The following is a 14270-nucleotide window of genomic DNA, read 5'->3' as shown; positions in this document are numbered from 1 at the left end:
ACATAACGACAAATAAAACACAAGAGGAATCTTTATATATATCGGCTCTTGTGGCAAAATCATGATTTCTCCAGAATTAGCTAAATAATATTGTACTCACTTTCGATGCCTGTCAGGCAAAATTGTACATGTTAAAGAGCTGGAAAGGCGTTACACTCTAAGGTCAGGCACACTTACAAAATTTGCGAAACGCTGGAAGTCCATAGGAAACTAGTCAGCAAATTGGATAAAATGGAATGTTAAAGGGAAATTGTGCAATATGTGGCTTTTCTTTTTCAGAAGTGCTTTTATATACTTTTTAATGGCATTATTGATAGCGATATGCTTTGAGGATGGACCATGTTTGTATGAATGTCTCAACCAAAATTTAAATTGAACACCGTAAGCACTTTATTCTGTATATGAACAACTGTAAATTGAACTCTCCCCCCAATTTTTTTTTAAATAAAATTAAAACATCTAATCTGATCCCCAGGTCGCATGCGTGGTTGGTGGGTGAAGGAGTAGGACCAATGCTCTGAAGGCCACCAGGTGGAGTCCAAGGTAGACTTTTTGTTCCCAGAAAAAACCACTTCAGTTGTATCCGCGTTGAGTTTCAGGCAGTTGTTTCTCATCCATTCTGATACGTGGATCTCGCATTCAGTGAAGTTGGATCTGATTGTGGAGGATTTTTCTGACATGAAGAAGATAAGCTAGGTGTCATCGACATAGGAGATGATGGATATGCCGTGGGATGGGAGGATGTCCTCGAGTGGTTTTGTGTAAATGTTGAACATGGGGGGCCTGAAGGAAGATCCTTGAGGGACTCCGCATATCAGGTCCTTTGGCTCCGATGTGTAGGGGTGGAGTCTGAGTCACTGTGTTCTCCTTGTGAGGGAAGAGCATATCAAATGGAGGGCAGTGCCTTGGATGCATGTAAAACCCGCAAGATGATAGACGGAATGTTGCACAATGGCTAAACATTCACCCCCAGTAACAGATCCGAGTTTAATCCATCGTTATTTTGCTCACCAAGCCACCCCAGTTCAGACATGGCAATATGCAAATCAGTCTTGACCCTGTACCTCATGGGAACAGTCCAGCCCGAACTGCCAAGCCATGTCTTCCCTGGACCGGAATCAAGCATCCTAGAACGGGTTTCTGGCTATCAGCCATCTTCAGTTAGGATAGCTTGACTTCAGTGGCTTAGTGAGCACAGGACCCACGTCTGGGCATACCCTTCCCACATAGGGTGAACAGCAAAACACACAAGATGAAGGACGGAATGTTGCACAATGGCTAAACATTCACCCAGGGTGGCTTGGTTAGCAAAATAACGATGGATTAAACCCAGATCTGTGACTGGGGGTGAATGTTTTGCCATTGTGCAACATTCCATCCATCATTTTGTGTGTTTTCCTTGGATGCATGTGTCATGTAATCGTTTGATGAGGCTGGAATGTAACACGGTGTTGAATGCTGGAAAGAAGTCCAGCAGTATGAGGCTGGCGGATTCTCCTCAGTCTAGAAGGTTGCGAATCTCATCTGTGAAGGCACAAAGTGCTGTCTCTGTACTGTGACTGCTGAGGAATCAGGATTGGGAGCAGTTGAGATGATTGCGTAGATTCAGGTAGTTGGTTAGATGTTGGTTGGTTGCTTTCTTTAACACCTTCGCTAGGTACAGTGGTAGGGAGATTGGTCAGAATTTGCTAAGTTTGTTGGGGTCAGCTGATTATTTTTTAAGAAGTACTGTCACTGCAGCATGCTTCCACTCATCAATGAAAGTTGCGGATTCGATGGAGGAGTTGATGATGAGGGTGAGGAATTTTCTGAGTATGGGTCCTCCTAGGTTGTAGATAAGGGATGCACAAAGGTCTGTGGGGGCCTCAGAGTGGAAAGTCTTCATGACTGATGTGGAGTTTTCCTCAGTGAGTGTCCTCCAGTTGGTTAGGTGTCTATCTGAGTGGTAGGTGTCAAGCGTGCTGATAATGGCCACTGGATTTGGTTGCTTTTTGAAATTGCTGTAGATCTTCTCGATTTTGTTGCTGAAATAATGTGAAAGGTCATTGCAGAATTCCTGGGAGGGGGAGATGGAGTTAGTTGAGGTGTATGGGGTGGTGAATTCCACGATTGTTTCAAAAATCTCCTTGCTGCTTTTAGAGCTGGCTTTGATCCTACTCATGAGGGCTCTTTTCTTGGTAACTCTCAGGAAGAGGTATTAGTTTCTGAAGGTGGCATTGTAGGTTTATCCTGCCTCGGCGCCCTGGTTGGTTTTCCACTTCCTCTCCAACTGTTTGCAGAATCTTTTGGAGTCCCGGAGTTCTTCGGTGTAGCAAAAGGCCCAGTTGTTTGTACTGCAGTGTTTGTGGGATTCGATGGGTGCAAGGATGTTGGCGCAGTTGGAGATCCTTTGGCTGAAGTTGGTGAACCGTATTTAAATGTTAATGGCAAATTATGTTAACAAAGATCTTATAACTCCAGTTTCACTGAGTAGATAGTTCCAATATTTTTTTATTCCAAAAGAGAGTTCAGGCTTTCACTCCGAGTATATGCTTAATTCTACGAGACATAATAAAAATAACAGTCTGTCTGTCAGTGGAAAAATGTGTGAGAACCGCTTGGAAAAACACAGTCACATTTCTACATGGCAGTGGTATCTTCCTAAGACTTTCCTTGCTCGTCACTCCTTAGGATCCCTTTTCTACGGAGTATAAGACTGTGACACTAGAAGCTCTTAAATAAACAAAAAACGCTGCTCTCTGTTATGTAATACTTTTTCCCCAATGCGTACACATACTTGTTCTTACCTAATATGCAGCTATGGGTGTGAAAAATATGTGGAGGTAGCAGTAGCATAATTATGCGAAATAAAAGCAAATTGTAATTGAGTCAAATGCATCTCACACTGATAAAATTACCAAACAATCTGCCTGGGTAAAAATTCAACTAAAAAATGGGTAATTTCAAGTCGATTTCTGGTTGCTCACATTCAAAACACTGCTCCTCGCATTGAGATTTGTAGTGTTGCGCTTATAAATTACCCAAATGGTCTACTCTGGTAAATAAAATCTACTTGAAATACTGCTCGTATTGAAACATTACCTGTATGATATATCTTGGGTTAAAATTGCTACCCAAAATTACACAGTGTGGCATAATGGCATTTGCATAAATTTTGTTATACAAAATTACACAAATTACGCCAGCGTAATAAAATTTTGCTCAGGCCTATATGCAACCTGCGTCTGACTAGTGAGAAATATTCTTCTCGTCAGGACATACTGCAGTTCCCTTAAGGAATGTTGCTGAGTATTCCTACAAAAGTAGTCCCAAGGAAGAGATAACCAATGTCATTAGCAAAGGCCTTGAACACGCTTTACAAATTCAGTACAAAACATGGCACATTCAGGAGCAAGGGCTCATCAAGCTGTTGAGAAAAACCTGAGTTACATCTGATCACAGCTATGGTCCTGCTTCAGTACTAAGGCATTTACAGAGTTCCCCAACTTGATAGACAGAGAATCACGCACCCATTTAGTGGCAGCTCCTACGCTAAGGAGGAGGGGCATCGCCCCACTGCTTTTTAGCAGTGTAAATAAAGGAAACATAAAATGATAACTCAACGTTATTATCATTTTCTTTGTTCCTGCTGCGGCACGTATGCGGGCGGGGCTGCTCTGGTGATGGAGGAGCAGGGGGAGGAGTGGTGGGCACTCTGATAGTGCGCATAAATGTTTGGTCGGTCATCTTTGGCTGGCTAAACATTCATGCCCACTTTGCATGTTCTCCACCCAGGATGCATTATAGTCTGGGTGGGGAACTTGCCCAGACTCCCAATCCAGCCAGCTGAGTGCTGAACCACTGCGCTCAGACCAATCACAACACTGCTCGGCAGCATTGTGATTGGCTCCAGGGGAGCCTGGGTGCTTCCTTCTTCCAACTGGAGCAGAGAGATTATGCGGAGGAACAATGAGGAGAGACGTGGCTATCAGATAAGTTTATTTTTATTTAATCTTTAACCCCCTCCCCGATCCCCGCCCTTCTAACCCCGATCCATGCCGGCCTCCGCTGCACCCATTCACAGCCACCTATTGTTTGTGATCATGTTCCATAGTCATTACCGGTCCAACATTTTATTCTATAACAAACTGCAAAATAAAAATTTAGGCTAAGTCTTGAATACCAGTCTTGTTAAACCTGTCTCTCAATTTTTTTTTCAATTCAATGAAGCATTCCGTCTTTCCACTTAGCTGGAGTTTCAGGCCCTGGTCTTGGTCACTGAATGCCTAACCTGCAAGAGAAGTCCAGCAAGTTCATGTCGCAGCCGTGTCCGGAGAGAAGACGCTTGAATGGATGAATGAATAAAGGGATTTCTAGACTGTACGGCTACTGCAAGCTTCTACTATGGGCCTAGGCACATCTCTGCTAGTATTGCTCTAAAAAGGTTTTATATCCTATTCAGCTCGACCACCATCCTAGCTTAGAGAAAGCAGAGCAAATATATAACTTTGAATGGAATAATCTATTTTGCACAAACTATAAGTTCATTAAAACAAGTAAACAATCTTGGCAAAACCCTCCTGTCATCAATCACTTGCAGCATGAATCCAGAGGATTTACTTGGATGCCTATCTTCTACACACAGGATATAAGAGGCCAAGTAAAAAGGAAGATACACCAGCTCAGTTTTATTTCTCGGGTGGGTTTAATGTATTAATGTAGATTAATTCAGGTGATATGTCATTAAAAAGTAAATGCACTTGAATTAATTTTTGACCCCATTACATTGTGTGAATGAACACGTTGAGTTTGTTGTAGCTAAACATTTGAGAAATAGTCAAATAGTCTTTTTTAAGTAAAAGCATTTAATGCTTCATACAAACAGAATATATATATCACATTATGAAAATAATAAGCTGTTTATATCATATTTGTTGATTAAACGATTAGCAATACCAAAGAGACAAACTGCAAACCATTAACATCTGAAATTGTATAGAAAATAAAACGTTTATCTATGCAGTGGCTACGCCAAGGCTTTTTTCTCTAAACTGTACATATTGTTTCTCAAACGGTACTGATCTTGTTTAAGGGGTTGAATTGAATAGGGTGATGGTTGTCTTCTACACAGCAGCAGTGTCTGACATCAGGGTCAAACAATTAGTTATTCGCAGTACGGCTTTAATTCTCCCAATCTGCACAACAATTCTTTTTTAACCTCTTCGGGGCTGATGACGAGCTGGGCTCGTCATGGCGTAGCCTCCTCGCACGCTGATACCGAGCCCAGCTCGTCATGAATAATGGGATTTAGAAAATCTGAGCGTGCGAGCGGAATTCCGCTCGCACGCAGGTGGTTAAATGAAATGAAATGAAAATAGCATTTGTAGAGCACAATGGCTACCCTGAGGCGTCCCAGTGCTATAGACAGAGCGTGTATATGGAGAAAGGACGAGTGTGAAGAATTAGTTAAAAAGGAAAGTTTTTTGAAGTTTGCGGAAGGACAGCAAGTTGGGTTCTGCTCGTAGCGGAAGAGGAAGAGAGTTCAACAACTTGGATGTATTATATGAAAAGGAGCGGCCACCACAAATCGTTCTTTTGATTTTCGGGACGAAGGGCTAGATGGGATGTAGCTGATCGGAGCTGTCTAGGAGGCTGAAAGGGGGAGATCAGTGATTGACAGATATCCGGGCCTGTAGTCCAGAGTGTTCTATGAGCAATGCACAGGGCCTTGAACTGAATTTGTTCCTTGACTGGGAGCCAGTGAAGGTTTTTCAGTCCGGGTTTGGAGGAGAGTCGGCGCGGAATTTGAAGAAGGGTATGGACGGCACAGTTTTGGATAATGTGGAGTTTGTGAACAGTGGATTGCGGGGCGCCCAAATATAAAGCGTTCCCGTAGTCTAAGCGGGACATGATGAGGCCCTGGACCATAATTTGTCTCGCCTGGAAAGGAAGCAAGGGAAGGATTTTGCATAGTAGTCTGAGTAGGCCATAGCAGGAGGTGGATAGTATCACTGCTTGGTGGTTGAGGTTGAGTGATTGGTCCAACCAAATACCCAGACTTTTTATTTAGCTTTTTGGGGTAGAGGGGGGTCCAAGGCAAGTGGGCCACAATAGGTTAGAATTGAGTGGGGGGAGTGTCCCAGGAACATCAGCTCTCTTTTTTCTCTGTTTGGTTTTAGGCAGGAACGGGTCATCCAGTTAGCCACCTCTTCAAGACAACCGCTCATATTGGGTGAGACAACGTTTAGCTGGTTTAGAGCCACCACTAGCTGAGTGTCGTCGGCATAGGTGATAATTTTTATGCCAAAAGGGCGGGCGATCTCAGCTAGGGGGCTCATATATAAGTTGAATAGAGTAGGGCTCAGGGAGGAGCCCTGAGGAACACCACATCTGAGTGAGAGACTGAAGGAGGCTGAATTGGCCTCAAAAACTTGGAAGGAACGATCTGCTAAGAAAGACCGAAGCCAGGTGATGGCTTTCCCTGAGTCACCTAAGTTGGTAAGTCGGTGGAGCAGTGTCTCGGGGTTTACAGTGTCGAACGTAGCACTTCAGTCTAAAAGAATAATCGCCACGTTTCCTCCCTGGTCAAGAATTCGTCTGGCCTCCTCCGTTACTGTGAGAAGGGCAGTCTCAAGAGATTGGCCTAAAGTTGCTGGGGTTGTCTTGGTCAAGAGTGGGTTTCTTTAAAATTGCCCTAACCATGGCATGCTTCCATGAGGGGGGCACTGTGCATGATGAGATCGAGGCGTTAAGTAACTCCAGAACAGTTGGGAGAATGTTATCTATAGCCGGCAGCAATGCTCGTGGGGGTGCTGGGTCCAAAGGGGAGCCGGATTTGACTTTGTGCATAAGGTAAATTGGCGTGCTGGGGACAAGGGGGGGGAGGAGTCTAGGCTGGCTGCATGTCCTGATTTAGGGCTTGTAGGGGATGTCAGGGCCGGGACACACTGGGAGAGGGGGGAGGAAGTATAAATACTCTGTATTTTGTGTAGGAAAATTCTGCCAGTTTGTTGCAGCATGCTGTGGCGTCAATTGTGTTAGCAGGTTTCTGAGGGAGTTTATGCAAGGTTTTAGCGATACGGTAGATTTCCTTAGGGGCAGAGGCGGCAGCATTAATTTTCTCTTCGTAGAATGTTGCTTGGGATGCTTTGATTTCATTCTTGTATAATTTTATTGCGTCCCTGTACCTGATTTTACTGAGTGGGGAGTATTCAATACGCCATTTCATTTCAAATTTTTTACATTCACAATTCAGTTCCCGTAGTTGGGGGGTGTACCAGGGAGAGAAAGGGCTGCTGCGTTTGGCATGCAAATTTTGCAGAGGAAGTACCGCGTCTATAGAGCAATGTATCCACCTCTTATACTCTTAATTTGCTATGCCGGGGTCAGGGTTGGTGGGAGGTCTGGAGGTTTCAAGGGCCGGAAGCCAGAGATCAAGGGGGAGTTTGGACAAGTTTAGTTTTTTACATGTGTTTGGAGCAGAGGGAGAGAGTAAATTAGGAGTAACACAGGAAAGGGGGATCAGGGAGTGATCCGTCCATGGGAGCGGGCAAGGAGTTCCTGCGGAGTGTTGAGAGCAGTTACTGAAGACCAGATCGAGTAGATGATCTTTAACATGAGTGGCTACTACAATTAACTGTTTGAGTTGTAGGGCCGCCAGACAAACGATTAGTTCCCTAGCACTGTGGTCGGAGGCATTGTCTAGATGAATATTCAAATCACCTAGTACTGAGAGGTTAGCTGGGGTGGCGGCTAAGTTAGCTGTGATAGTTGGAAGGGCGTTGAGAAACTGAGTGGCCGGTAAATAAGAATCCCAGAAAAGGTGTTAGTGGGGAAAAAAATCGATTGCGAAAGAGAGACTTTCGCAGTCTGGAACTAGGTTGGAGGTGCAGCGACAGTTAAGAGGATCCTTAATAATCATCGCTAGGCCTCCACCTTTGCCGGTCTTTCGATCCTCAAGAGGGATGTGGTATCCCTGGGGGAAGTGCTAAGAGGATATCCGGTTCAGAGTCCGTGTTGAGCCAGGTCTCTGTTAAGAAGAGAACATCAGGTTTGTGTTCTTCTAGGAGCAGAGTGATTTCGGTTGAGTGCTTGGGAAGGGACCTACAGTTAAGAAGATAGATGCTTCACTGGATGTAATTTGGGGGAGGGGGGCCGATGAGAGGACTTTTGTTTGAAAGTGGAACCCGCAGTGTGGACAGGCATCATTCCTAAAATCTACATTCCAAGTGTGTGACAGGTAGTAGTTGGCATTACATTAAAGCTGTGAAGGGCTGAGGCGTTGTACTTCCTGATTTCTGGGGGGAAAAAGTCGGGGTTGTGTCCATTGGCCCCCGACCGGACGCGGACAGAGCAGACGGGCTTGCCTTTGGCATGCCTTCGGTGCTGCGCGGAGCATGTGGCATCCCGGTTAAGTAGCAAGTCAGCTGCTGATCAGCTGATTTGCCTGGGCGCGCCGGAAGGGCAGGCCCGTCGTGTAGTGCCGTAGGATTCTCTCCACTCAATCCGAAGAATCGGTGGTGGACCGGGGAAAAGCACAACTATAGGCGGTAAGTGTTCAGCAGGCATGCAATCAAGTACTATTAGGCGCTTACAAATAATTTTACACAAAATACTCGCTCGGAGAGCAGCTGGAGGAGCCCTTTGCCAGGCGCTCCTAAGCTGGTGGTGAGGTGATTAGGTGGAACAACAGTGCAGTTAAAAAGGACTTTCCCTGAAGGTGAAGTTAAAAGACACAGGAGTGCGATTTAGGAGCCCTTTACCAGGAGATCCGGTTCTAAAGTGCGGCTGTAATTCCTTACCACATAACGCTCATGAATCCATTTACTGACTTTAGGTATGGCCAGGTTGGGCAATCTTCCACCTAATTCAAACCAACTGATTCAAGTAGACGGGTCTTTCTTTACTATACCCTTTATTGTCGATATGATCCCCAGAAGGTGTAGACTTGTTGCCACTGTTCTAGAGTACAACTGCATTCAAGCACCTACAGCAAAATCTCTCACAATTGCTTGCATAAATGTTCACGTTATCCTAAATCAACTGCAGCAAAATGTAATAGATCACTTCATAATATATATATTTAACAGTGACTGGACAGAGCAACCTTAAGAAACCTATTGGGATTATACGCCTATCCAAACAAGCGCCTAAAGGACCATGCATGTGCACTACTGTGAAGGCAGAATGACATCAACATCTAGAGAGTAAATTCACCTATCAGCAGCAATTCTGTGGGTTCAGGAATATAAACTTATAATGAAGAATACCAGTACCTGGAGGAGGTAAGTAGCCATGAAACAGGACACTGCCGCAAGACGAGCGCTCCAGTTCATCACAGAGTAAAAGTCTTCTCACTAAGCAAAAACAATATAAATGAGTGGAGCGTGTAGATGTTAAAACTTCAATAGAATTTTTTTTTCACCATGGTGCATGTGCACATCTGTGCCGGTTTCAAGAAAGCATTCACTCATGAGTGCAGAGCAAGCCTCACCCATGAACGGCTAATGTAGCCTTCAACAGTAAGGGAAGCTCTGCAAGAAAGAACAATTAACCACAAGTCTAGAAACAATGTATTCTGTGAGGGGGGGGTGGGAGGGCAGGTAGGCCACACACACACACCCTCACACCCATGCATGCATACACATGTACACATTCACCAATTATTCACACGCATATACAAACGTGCACACACACATTCAGAGCACGTTCTCAGCACGTACTCACAAATACACATACGTTTGTACATACACACATCTGCACGCGCCAAAATTAAAAAAAGACCACTTATTGGGCTGCAGCAGTCATCCTGAGGGAAGCCTCAGAGGTTCCTGAAGAGTTGAAATTGCGGCCTCCTCTCATTGGCTGACCTTAGGTGGAGGAGACGGCAGTCCCTTACTCGACACAGAGTGGGACTGGGTCAGTGAGAGTTGCTGACCACACCCCACTATGTTACAAGCGTCATGGTAGACACTTGTCCCTGGGCACTTCAGGGCTTAAAACTTTGGCTTGTCATGAGGGGGGAGGATCACCTAGACATTTGACAGACTGGGGTGCTCACGCCTGACAGGTCGTGAAATCCTCAACCTGGCAAAGGTTCAGCTCAGGCAGCCCGGCGCCTGCACATTTAGTGCCTGTACACCACCGGGTCGCCAGACCTGAACGTGTAGAGTGTCTGACAGGCAGACTTTGCTCGTCTGATTTTTTCAAAATGGAGACGATGCACTATAAATCAGTCCAAAGCGCTATAATTTTCAAAAATAGTCCTTTTTATTGTATTTCAAAATTCTTAAAAGGGCTCAGCCGACACGTTTCGTTCCAAGTTGGAACTTCTTCAGGGCTTCGTGGAGCGATCTTTGAAAGAGTGTATTTGGTATGCAGAGTCCCTAACAATGTATTGGCAACCCTCTTAAAGTCGATATATGAGAAAAGCAAAACCCCTTCCACAAACACCAATTTAAATTTGAGTGAAGTGTAGAGTGGAAAAGAGGTCTGGGTCACCCTAAATGGAGGATCATCCAGCTAGCTTTAAAAACAATAAGGGCATGTATAACCCCCAAAAATATGTAAGCTGCACCATCTCCTTCCCTTGTGTGACGGGGGAAGCGTCCAGGAGTTGCGCGAGTGACTTTGCTCAGACTGACACATACTTTTCAGGTTCAGAAAAAAGTAAGGAGGGTGTTGCCCTCCGCCCTTAAGAACGGGCCACCACTGAATGTATTGCTACCCACAAAATACCTTTTGTCCCTTTGCAGAAGGATATTGCTGACACCCCACCTGATACAAAGCCCTGCAGACCTGCATGCCTTCATTGAAATACGGAAAGCATCCAGTACCGAAAGCTAAAGGCATTCAGACTGTCTACATTCACTAATGAACAGGACTGGTGTGTCCCCATGGTGGGGCAAGGCAGCCACTGTACAGAGACCCTATCAGGGGTAGTGCTGAGAGCAAGACTGCAGCTGGGAGATGCAAAACCAGCCTTGCTGCAGGACAAGCACAAAATCGTTTACCTCATGAGCCAAAGTGCTTGCAGAGTTTCTGCGAATGAAATGTCGCACAGATTGCATAGCTATCCTGGCTCAGAATAAGATAAGGTGGCACAGGTAAACAACACAGATAACACCATGCATGTAAACGTGAGCTAGTGATGAGTTCATGCAAAATGTCCCTCTTCAATATGCAAATGTGGGGTTTTCATCACTACCTTCAATGCATAACACTGACATTTCTCTCCACGTGTGGTAAGCATATCAATGTCATTCATGTAAATCAAGAAAATCCAACTCATAGAACACACACATTAAAATACTCAAGGCCCCATTCGTATACCTTTTTGACTAAATAATTTGGGTTTCGGGATACAAGTAAATGCATTTGTGATAGAAAAATACCACTTCTGAATCACAGAATGGGGGAACAATGGAAATGGAACCAGTATAGGGGGGTTTCTGTGTCAGACAATCTAGTTGTAGACGTGGGTTTAGTTTGAAAAAAACTAAGACTCAACAAGTTTGTGGACGTTCATTGAACACTTAAAGGCAGTTTCCAAATAAAAATGACATTTCTCAAAATTGCATGAAATTTTCCATGAAGAGGAGTTGTGCTTTTGACAGAAGCTCAGGTGATTTTCTTTTTCATGAGAATGTAACTCGTGTAAAAACTTCACACAAGCAGCCGGCAGGGGACTGGGTCAAGCAGCAAAGGTTTCTCAGCAAGACAATTGCTGAACAAATCAGTGTCCTGCGGGAAAACTATATAAAATAACACAAGGCTAATCTTTAAGGCATTTCACACAATTTAACATGTAAAACTGAAATTTTGCCCAGGCTGTTTTCCGAATAAGCTGGAAAATGTATTCTTATAAAGGGAGGGGAACATCTGTTTTTTGAAACGGGAAGCAAATTCTCCCAAAACTGGTAGGGATGAAGGGTTTTTTATGTAGGGAAAACAGTTTGCTCAGTGGAAAAACAAAAGTGTACAACAAAAGTGCACTTTAGATTGTCATTTCACCAGCAGGATGAACAACTCTAGTATTTCTGCATAAGGGTGAAATTCTGAGAATGTGCGACAGTCTGACTTTCCTCAAATTATTGATGGAAGTCTTTGTGAATTCCTAAAAGGTGGAACATTAACGCCGAGCAGATGAGTAACTCTACAAAGAAACAATTCTGCAGGTAACATTGTAGAATCAAGCCCCAATTCTCTCTCTCATGGAAGGCCATAGAAAATAAATAAATATAATCACATATCAACAGCATTTGACTCTCTACTATTAGCAATCACTACTTACTTTTTTACAAATATTTCTGAACTGCCCATTGAGTGACAGCCTCAGCCTCTTTAAAAACGTCTTTGGACAAAAGTGCACTGAATCCAACAAACATTTATTTACCTAGAGGAGTGATCCCGTAGAATTCTGCTTCATGTCTGAGAACACTAATGCTCACGCCACTGCAAAACACAAACACAATATTAAAAGCATCTGTAGATCCGCTGAAGAAAAGAATACAACACGTTTCAGGCCTGGTCTTCTAATGCAAAAGCAAATTATTTATTTGTGTTTACAAGAGAATGATCATCATTTGAAGGTTTATGACGGTAACCTGAAACAACGGATATTGGAGGGTGTTAGACCCGTCTGTTTCTGAGAGTCCCCTCACCACTATGATTTTTGTTCCCCTGTACCTCCCAAAATGTGTTGCTTTTTTTTTGTCTACCAGGACCTTTTGTGTGCTGTTTCATGGGGCTAGATGTTCCTTGACGCCCAGTTGTTCACAAGGTTTTTGGCACCTATTTACAAGGGCCCTGTGACATTATAGACTGGTATTGGCAACCTGTATGAATGACCTCAAAATGGTGGCCATCCATTTTCCTCATGTGAGTGACTCCCCTTGGAGCCTCCAACAACCTTGACCTTTCAAGGTTTTGGCGCTCTTTTACTTGGCGCGCATTCCTGACAGGAATTACTTTATTTCTCTCAGGTACACAAAATGGCTGCTCTAGAACCCCAGTATGGTGGCTGTTAGAGACCCAAATACCCCAGAAGTGCCATGTCATTGGCCTAGCCCAAAGAAGGTTCTAGAACCTACTGGCCCGAGCCAGCACGTCAGGGCACTGGCTATATAAGGTCCAGTCCCTGGCGGCCATTTTGGGAGATGATCTGAAGACTAGATAGGATAATGATGTTCCAGATCTAGGTGAAGAAGGAGATTCCAGACCTGACACCAGATTGACACCTGCCCTGTTGACCCCTTGAGGCAGCTGGTAGCGCGGGCAGTAGAGCAAGCAAGAGTCACTGGTGTGGATCCTGACTGGCGTTCCAGTCAGCCGCGGGTGCGGTGACCTCGCGCCTACAGCGCCTGCCCAGCGAGTGCCTCGTCACCCCCAAAAGACTGTGGCCGTTTTCGTGTGCCTTCCCCCCCCCCCCCCGGTGGTGAATTTCGACCGATTGGGTCGCGAGGCGAGAGCAAGTTCGCCGCGACCGCGAGCGTCCTCTGTGCCCCTTGTGTGACCGACGCCTCCAGCGAGGAGCTCGGACGTCTCCGAGCTCCACAGGCGTAGAGTGCTTCCTGCGCAGATTGAGGTGAGGTGGTGCGCCGGGGCGGGGAAAGGCCGGCCTACGTTGGGCGGGACTACTGTCTCTGCCCCTCCCCAGTGAATCGGCGGCTGTAGCTGTGGGCGGGAACCATCCCTGTTTGAGGAAGTCGGAGGGAGGTCCGTGGAGCCCCTGAGAACCCGTCGCTGGCGAGAGAAGTGCTGAACCCGACTGAATCGCTTTTCGATTGCAGCCGGTGTGAGGTGGGCCCGTCTCCTCAGGTGGGAAGCGCTGTTAAAAAGGAACCGTGAACCGGCATTTACTTGACTGAGCGTGAAGATTGTGTGACATCTTCGGCAGCCCCGTTCGTCAGTCTAAAGACTTTGAACTCGTGCCGCCTGAGTGCTAGTGGTAACGAAGCCCCTAGGCGCGCTTAGACCCCACCGGCAAACCGCGAACTCAACCCGGTGGCAGCCGAGTGTAAACGAAGTGCTCACTGTGTTTCCTTGCTTTGTAGATATATGTGCTTATGCCCTGAGAGATTTTCAAAGAGTCCCAACACCCTCTTGTGCCCAGAGAAGCCTGTATTCGTTAGCAGTGAAGTCTTCATAAACTGTAAGAGTAATCTTTCTATCCTGAAATGCATTGCAAGTCAATGTTCCTGACATATTTAATTGGTGGCAGCGATACCAGAATGAACATGTGTTTGTATATTTAAATGAACCAGTATTTATTCTGCTGAACAAAAGTGATA

The 14270-nt window shown here is 45.2% G+C and overlaps 1 protein-coding gene across 1 annotated transcript in view; it reads right to left on the bottom strand.

Moving 5' to 3' along the window:
- The window catches only part of KCTD3 (potassium channel tetramerization domain containing 3), a 319588-nt gene that overhangs the window by 168617 nt on the left and 136701 nt on the right, over window positions 1-14270 (bottom strand). Inside the window, exons 5-6 of the mRNA XM_086927901.1 lie at window positions 12374-12432; window positions 9255-9335 (exon numbers count right to left, since the gene is read on the bottom strand). Of these exons, the coding sequence (XP_086784027.1) occupies window positions 9255-9335; window positions 12374-12432 (140 nt within the window). The remainder of the gene's footprint in view (window positions 1-9254; window positions 9336-12373; window positions 12433-14270) is intronic.

This window comes from Lissotriton vulgaris, chromosome 6, assembly GCF_964263255.1.
Source record: "Lissotriton vulgaris chromosome 6, aLisVul1.2, whole genome shotgun sequence".
NCBI lineage: Eukaryota > Metazoa > Chordata > Amphibia > Caudata > Salamandridae > Lissotriton > Lissotriton vulgaris.
Note: the sequence above shows the minus strand (reverse complement) of the source record. Positions and strands in the feature narration are given on the sequence as shown.